This window comes from Engraulis encrasicolus, chromosome 15, assembly GCF_034702125.1.
Source record: "Engraulis encrasicolus isolate BLACKSEA-1 chromosome 15, IST_EnEncr_1.0, whole genome shotgun sequence".
NCBI lineage: Eukaryota > Metazoa > Chordata > Actinopteri > Clupeiformes > Engraulidae > Engraulis > Engraulis encrasicolus.
This window is the reverse complement of record NC_085871.1, coordinates 23490705-23499252: the sequence shown is the minus strand read 5'-3', so window position 1 is coordinate 23499252 and position 8548 is coordinate 23490705. Positions and strand designations below refer to the sequence as shown.

Here is an 8548-nt window from a genome sequence, read left to right as displayed (position 1 = left end):
TTTGTAGGCCTTGTTCTTGTGCATGCTTTGAAGTGTTTTTAGTACACATTCCACTGTGTGCTGTGCACCTGTGCAAGGTGCACTCTGTAATATTTTAGCAGTTTCCTTTGCAGAATTCATGCTGCCCATTCACAAATGTTACCTTTTTACTTACCATAATCATCATCAGTATTCATTATGACCAGTAAAAATGTCACTTTTCATACATGAAAAGGTGGATCTTCTCCATGTCATCCATTTGGAATGTCCTAGAATGGACATTTTTAGCTGCAAAAGTTGCTCATACAGTGCCTCCCAAAAGTCTACACACCCCTGTTCAAATTCCAAGCTTTTGTCATATAAAAAAATGACAGAGAGACAAATAATTTCACAACTTTTCCCACTTAAATCTAAACTATTATCCTGCACAATGCAGTTGAAAAACAAACCCAAAGCTTTAAAGGGAAAGAATAGAAAATAAAAAACTTGAATTAACATGGTTGCATAAATATGCACACCCTTGAACTAATACCTTGTTGCAGCACCTTTCCTTCGATTACAGTACTCAGTCTTTTTTTTAGTAAGACTCTATCAGCATGGCAAACGTTGATGTGACAATTTTTTCCACTTATCTTTGCAAAAGCACTCCAAATCTGACAGATTGCGAATGCATCTCATCTGCACAGTCCTTCTCAGATCGCCCAACAGATGTTCCGTGTCATACATGTCTGAACTCTGTCTGGGCCATTCCAAAACCTCAATCTTATTCTAATGAAGCCATTTTTTGTTGATTTTTGGCATGTGTCTGAGGTAATTGTCGTTCTGAATGATTAAGTTCATCTGCATCATCACCTTTCTAACAGGGGGCAGAAGGTTTTGTGCCACTACAATGGCCCCTGTGTAACTGTTCATAATTCCGTCCTCCCTGACTTAAGCCCCAGTTACAGCAGAAGAACAACAGTCACATAGCATGATGCTGCCACCACCATGCTTCACTTTACGCATGGCGTTACCTTGGCAATGTAGTGTTGTTTTTGTGCCAAACATACCTCTTGGAATTATGTCCAAAATGTTCGACCTCGGTTTCACCTGACCATAACATATCTTCTCACATGCATTTGGGAGATTACAGAAGTATTTTTTGCTAGATTTACTCCACCAAGAGATTGAACTTGGTCATAATTCCAAAGGGTATATTTGGCACAAAACATCACCCCAATAACACCATACCTAACATGAAGTATGGTGGTGGCAGCATTGTTCTTTTGTGCTGTTTTTCTTCAGTTGTAACTGGGACCTTCATTATGGAGGAGAGAATTATGAAAATTTCCACAGGGGCCGTGGTAGTGGCACAAAACCTTCGGCCCCCTGGTAGAAAGGTGAAGATGCAGAGGAACTAATCTTTCAGAACGTCAATTTCTCCAAGCACACGCCTAAGTCTACAAAAAGAATGGCTTCACCAGAATAATATTGAGGTTTTTGGAATGGCCCAGACAAGCCAAAGGTGCTGCAACTAAGTATTAATTTAAGGGTGTGTATATTTATGCAACCATGTTAATTGAAGTTTTTTATTTTCTATTGTTTCCATTTAAAGCTTTATGCTTGTTTCTCAATTGCATTGTACAGGTTAATAGTTTAGATTGAAGGTGGAAAAAGCTGTGAATTTATTTGTCTTTCGGTCATTTTTTTACATCACAAAAACCTGACATTTGAAGAGGGGTGTGTAGACTTTTTGAAGCCACTGTATGTATGGTCATATGTATGAATATTTATCAAATTTGGTAATAGGCAGCACAGTTTCAATGAACAGCATAGTTGTGATACATACTCTGTCCACCATCCTACACAGTGCACCTTTTAAAGAGGCATTACATCTCTCATTGTACTGTAACTGTGTACATTGATAAGTCTTTCAATTCTATCCGCCCATCTCCTTATTACCAAGAAGATGCTTAATGCAAGCAGCTCTGCCAGCAAAAGGGCCATTGTAAAAGTTTTTCTCCCTTGCTCGCCAAATATCACAACTCGTACCCAATTCAGACTTAATTGGACCCGCAATGGTCAACTGTAACTGAGGCCAACTAGCAGTGTGTGGCGTGGAACATTACTGTAGTAATCCCGTTGGGCTTTCGGACCGGCCCTTTAGCTCAGCGCACTCGTACTGTGACTCCCATTGCCTAACCGATGTAGTTGACGAGGTGGCAGGTTCACGCCCTGAAGGGTACGAACTGTGCAGGAACACCTCCATCACAGTGGTGCCGTTGACCCGGGATGTGAGTGAGGTTTAAGGGGGAGAGTGTGACGGAGGAACGTGCAACGTTTGTAAACCTCCCTCCCGAAGCCTCGATACAGTGCGGTAGCATTGGGCCTGGCTATCAGACCGGCCCTTAAGTTCAGCGAGCTCGTAGTGACTCCCATTGCCGAACCGATGTAGTTGACGAGGTGGCAGGTTCGCGCCTTGAGGGGGACAAACTGTGCAGGAACACCTCCGTCACACAACCTCTCTCTGTTCTCTGTCCTCTGTCCTTGTGATCAGATGTTGGGCGGCAAGATCAAGAAGCCAGGCAAGCGCGGACGCAAGCCGGCCAAGATTGACCTGAAGGCCAAGTTGGAGCGCAGCAGGCAGAGCGCCCGGGAGTGCCGCGCCCGCAAGAAGCTGCGCTACCAGTACCTGGAGGAGCTGGTCTCCAGCAAGGAGAGGGCCATCTGTGCCCTGCGCGAGGAGCTGGAGATGGTGGGTGACTTCTCCAGCAACTGACCATTAGACACATTTTATGTACTTTATTTGATTCCAAATTACAAGTTAATATCAATAGGAACCAAATGTGATGAATGATCCAACAACTATTTTGACCAACAAAAACATCTAATCACACACACACACACGCGCGCACAGACACACACGCGCGCACAGACACACACGCGCGCACAGACACACACGCGCGCACAGAGACACACGCGCGCACAGAGACACACGCGCGCACAGACACACACGCGCGCACAGACACACGCGCGCGCACAGACACACGCGCGCGCACAGACACACGCGCGCGCACAGACACACGCGCGCGCACAGACACACGCGCGCGCACAGACACACGCGCGCACAGACACACGCAGACACACACAAAACCTCTCCGACACACACACACACACACACACACACACAGACACACACACACACACACACAGACACACACACACATACACACACACACACGAGACACACCAATATGAGGGACAGATATCTCCCTAGACGAGGTCAGATGTAACGGAGGCTAACTAGCAGAGTTGCCGTGGAACGTTAGCAAACCTCCCTCCCTGAGCCTCATAGAGTGTCGATGCCGTTGGGCTGGGGGACTGATCCTTTAGTCCAGTGGTATCGTACTGTGCCTCCCATTGCCGGACAGTTGTAGTTGACGAGGTCGCAGGTTCGCAGCCCCGAGGGTGACGAACAGGTGCAAGATGACCTCTGTCACACAGACTTTCCAGCAAGGAGAGGGCCATCTGCGCCCTCCGCGACGAGCTGGAGATGGTGGGTGACTTCTCCAGCAACTAACCATTAAACACACACACACACACACACACACACACACACACACACACACACACACACACATGCGCGCCCACACACACACACACACACACACACACACACACACACACACACACACACACACACACCCCCCAATATGAGGGACAGATACACACACCCCTATTTGAGCACTGTTTAACTTGCGTGCAAAAATTCTCCAACAATGGACACGTGACCCCTACACTCCCTACCCTTCACATCGACTACCACGAAAACAAAAACAAAAACAAAAAATAAATGGAAAATAAATCAATTTACCAGTCACAAATAGACAAGCCCCCATTTGTTACATGTGGCTCAATGTATGTAACAAAAATACCCAAAAGACAACGCCAAAACCAGGAGATTCAAATTTACCAAAATATTTTACTCAAGTAACTTGCAAGTTTACAACACAAAGCCAAACAGAAACAAACCAAAAACAAAATGGCCAACATGGAGCCTACTGCTCACGGGCATTGTGCACAAGAAATTAGTCCATTATAGAGAGGGGAGGAGAATTGCGCGCAGGTGCTCCCACTGCGCTGGTAATCAGGAGCGTGATGTAGCGCAGCCGCGCCAATGAAGACGCTAGTCGTCACACACACACACACACACACACACACACACACACACACACACACACACACACACACACACACACCAATATGAGGGACAGATATCTCCCTAGACAAGGTCAGACTTTGTCTAGCCTGTGAGAATTATATAAGTTGGATTTTAGCCATGGACCTATAAAAAAGGCTTCCAAGTCTAGTATCTGTAAATGTCCTTGCAGAAGTCCTTGAAAGAAGTTTTCATCCTTCACCATGTTCCAATGTACTTTGGGGGGAAAAAACAAAAACTTGGATTGAAAAATGATACGCGTTAAATTGAAATTAGTGTATACACTCGCTGTTGGGACACTTTAATTCTCTTCTTGGTCAACAAAATGTCTCCACTTCATATCTTCTCTATTAATCAACTAACACTGTGCAGGGGCCAGACGTGGCCTACTGGTTGTATTTGGGAAGACACAAAAGGGCTTAAAGCACTCAGGAGACTGTGCCAACAATGTTACTCAGGTGCTCATCTGTACTGGGTGAAATGTAACCGGGCGAATAGACCGGCTGTGACGAGATTCAAGCGACAGAGGATCGCTTCTGTGCAGCAAGAGCGATTGAAGCGACTAGAGTATGTCCGTTAAAAGCAGAATGCAAGCATTCCAACATTCCGATTGGCTGTGGCGGCTGTCGCCAAACCGCATCATAGCTAATTTGCATAATACTTCCCAGGAGTTCAACTACAAACTGTTGTTCTCGCCGTGCGAATCGCCTCCAGTTGCCTCAATCACTATTGTTGCGCGACTCAATACAAAGTCAATTACTTCCGGCGCTCGCTTCGCTCAGGTCGCGGCCGGTGTATGCGTGTGGTTAGTCACTTAAGCTGGGCTTACACTGTGCGACTTTTGCCCCGATTTTGCCCCGATTTGGCACTCGCACGACTTTTTGAGAGTCGGGCTGATTTCTTGCTCAATCGCAGGTCAATCGTGAGTCTCGCATCGTGCAGTGTACATGGGGTAACGACAAGCGATTTCGCCTCACGATCGTGCAATGGCAGGGTCGCAAGAAAATCAAAACGGTTTGAAATTCTGGTCGTGGCTCGTGAGTAAATCGCACAGTTAAAGCAGCGCTACGTCCCGATTTGACACTTCACATGCACAAATTAATAGGGCCGTGCAATTCGCTGTTGAGCGCGACCTCATCTCCACCTCAGGTGCGCATGTTCCCTCCTCTGCAGATCGGGGAAACATGCCTGTCGCGTCGTACAGTGGAAGCATTTTGCTTGCATCCGACTGTCGGCTCATGTAGTGTGAGGACGTGAGTCGTGAGCTGTGAACTTTTAAACAGTGAAATTCCATCGTGCAGTGTGAGCAGAAGCTTAAGACCCACGAGTGAAAATATTGCACAGTGTATGCCCGGCTTTAGGATAAGTGTCAGCCAAGTGTGATGTGATAATGTGATACTAACTAACACGCTATGTTGTGGTTTCGCTCTCCTCAGTACCGGCAGTGGTGCTCCGCCATGGACCAGGGCAAGGTTCCCGCTTTAGCTTTATCGATAATGTGATGCTGTGCGATGTGATAATGTGATACTAACTAACACACTGCGTTGTGTTTTTTTTTTTATCTCCTCAGTACCGGCAGTGGTGCTCCGCCATGGACCAGGGCAAGATTCCCTCCGAGATCAAGGCGCTCCTGACGGGAGACGAGCAGAAGACACACGCCTCCCACAGCTCCCACAGCACCAAGACGCCCAAAAACGGGAAGTACAGCTCCGGAGGCAACAGCCAGAGCAAGTCCACCTAAAGCTTACGAAAAAAAACCACACACAGAACAGAGTAAGAGACAGTAAGAGTCCCCAAAGTCACGTTTGTTTGTTGGTTGGTTTGGTTCGGGTTCGACTGTTAGAATGCACGTACGTAGTGAACGAAGCAAAGGGATTGTTAGAGTAAGTTTGACTAAACTTATCACCGCAGAACAAAAAAGGACAGAGTCCCCAAATCACTTTGGTTTGTTTGCTGGTTGTCGGTTTGTTCATTAGAACAAATGTGGTGATCGAAGGGACTGGTGGAGGGAGGATGTGAGCTGTGTTCTCGATCGATCGATCGATCGATCAATCGATCTTAAGGCCAAAATTGTTGCTGCTGATCCCACCCCCCCGCAGTCACACAAATTATCAGTCTGTCCAAGTTCATGTAACTGTTGCCTTAGAAATGCTCCCTCTCAGCTTTCCCCTTACTGAACAGCAGAGTAGAGTAGCTTTATTTGATCCCCAGGGGGGAATTTTCAGTCATATGTACGTTAAAATATAGTATCTGTATAATAATATATATTACAGTCGGATATTATATGAATACCACAGTGAGGGTTTGAGAGGCCTCATATGCCATCACACACACATGTCACAGTACTGTCCCTTTTGGTTGAACCTTTATGGTCTTTTTTTATGTCACGGCTCCTCTGATCATAGACATAGTCTATGCATTCATATGTCTATGTCTATGTCTGGAAATGCATCACAATTACACAAAGGTACAAATGATTAAATAAAAATAAAAGTAAACGTTTTTAACACCAGTTTACAATTTGCAAGCTGGTGTAAATCTGTTTCAAAACCTGCATTTTACTATTGATCATTTTCTCCAGGCCACTGTTGTCGATATTGTAGGCTGCCATCATGTTTTGGCCTCTGTATTGCATGCTAGTGCTTTCGGCGTGTTTGTGCAACGCCTTTTGAAGTTAAGGTGTGCTCCTCAAACACAACGGTAAAGCACTTATGCACTTTTGTCGCGTGACGAAGTTTGCCCAGTTTTCCCTCCATGTCGGCGATTTTCTTTTGCCACAGCGCATTTCTGATGCTAAACGCGAATATGCTTTGCTGTGCCCTAACCAAAACCTAAACCTAACCTGTCAGTAAAGCAATGTTTTTGCTGCTTTACTTTTGCCAAAAACAGCAACATTTGGCGAATTTCTAGCGAAATTGTGTCCAAACCAAAACCATCCCTAAAGCTAACCTGTCACAGGGTGTTGTGGAGCACGCTTTAACTTGCAAAGGCGTATTGGACACACGCGATAGTCTGTTAAAATCAACGTGTCATCTATGCGCAAGTCATGATGCCATGTTGCAACTCAATTGCTTAAAGTTATTGACCATTTCACATCCGTTTTGTGTCTAAAATCTGCGTTTTTCTTGTCGATTGAACTTTTGTTTATTACTGAGCTGAAACCCAGCTTTTCTTTGTGACATAGCACACACGTGTAGGTGTTGTACTACTTACTGTTGGGATAGTACAGGATAGTGATGATCGGGCATATTCATTTCTCTGTTTCTCTCACCATTTATTTCCCATAGAAATATATATATATATATCTCTATCTCTTGCTATGAAACTCAAATCGTATGCAAGCAGAAAACACACTGTTTATTTTTGTACATATTTATTTGTATACCCTTGAATAATATTTACTTTGGTCGGAAGTGTTTCATAGTTTTGGATTTTCCTTTATCTTATTTCTAAAACAGTGTTTTTGCTCATGGCACTAACCCCCCACCCCCCATCCCCATCCCCACCACCCCCTACCCCCAACACACACACACACACACACACACACACACACACACACACACACACACACACACACGCTATCTGCTCACAAGCTCTTGCCCCCCACACCAATCCCCACCCCACCCCTTCCCTCTCTGCCCCCTGAAATAGAATAACCTGAAATGCTCACTTTATTTTGGACAACAATATGCACTTTAAACGCCACCCAGGTGGACAATGGAAAGCAGGATGAGTGAAAAAAGTGGCTAATATATTGTCAGGTGTTTGATAATTGAAGGTTTGTATTCTGTATAGTTTTATTCTTATTTAAAGACCTTAATGGTAGAGACCATGTATAGCCTACATTAAAGCACTTTGATCATATTGAGGATGCTCATATTACTTAAAAGATTTTCGTTCTTGTTGTTATTATTTCTGTTTATTTCTGAGTTTGTAGAAATGCTTTAATAACATTATTTTTTTCTTTTTATTGTTATTATTTGCTAGTTCATTTACAGCAACTTCCGTTGCACTCTGTGCTTACTTTGCATAGTGTTAACTACAATCAGTAGTTAATTAGATACTTTATGTACATATGTTCTACTCTACTCAAGTCCTTTTGGTGTACATTGTGGTAAACATCTCATGTAAATGTTGTGAATGAAGAGGTTGATGCTTTGGTGGACATTGTGGAAAGAAATAGAAACAGAATGTGAAGTACTCCTGGTGCACAGGCGACAGCATGTTATAGCAATGAAGCTACAGAGTCAAGCACTCTTGGCTGAATCAGTTTAGACTGCATATGAATAAATAAATCACGGTAGTCATCAGAGTACAATTTTAAAAAGTGAAGGCTAGAGACAATGATGAAAAAGACAAGGCTGTGTGCTG

The 8548-nt window shown here is 44.5% G+C and overlaps 1 protein-coding gene across 2 annotated transcripts in view; it reads left to right on the top strand.

Moving 5' to 3' along the window:
• crebl2 (cAMP responsive element binding protein-like 2) overlaps positions 1 to 7674 on the top strand; it is an 8875-nt gene extending 1201 nt beyond the window's left edge. For both annotated transcript variants that reach the window (XM_063217240.1, XM_063217239.1), the window contains exons 2-3: positions 2516 to 2713; positions 5748 to 7674. In XM_063217240.1, the coding sequence (XP_063073310.1) occupies positions 2516 to 2713; positions 5748 to 5918 (369 nt within the window). In that variant the 3' untranslated portion in view covers positions 5919 to 7674. The remainder of the gene's footprint in view (positions 1 to 2515; positions 2714 to 5747) is intronic.
• Positions 7675 to 8548: the final 874 nt, after the last annotated feature.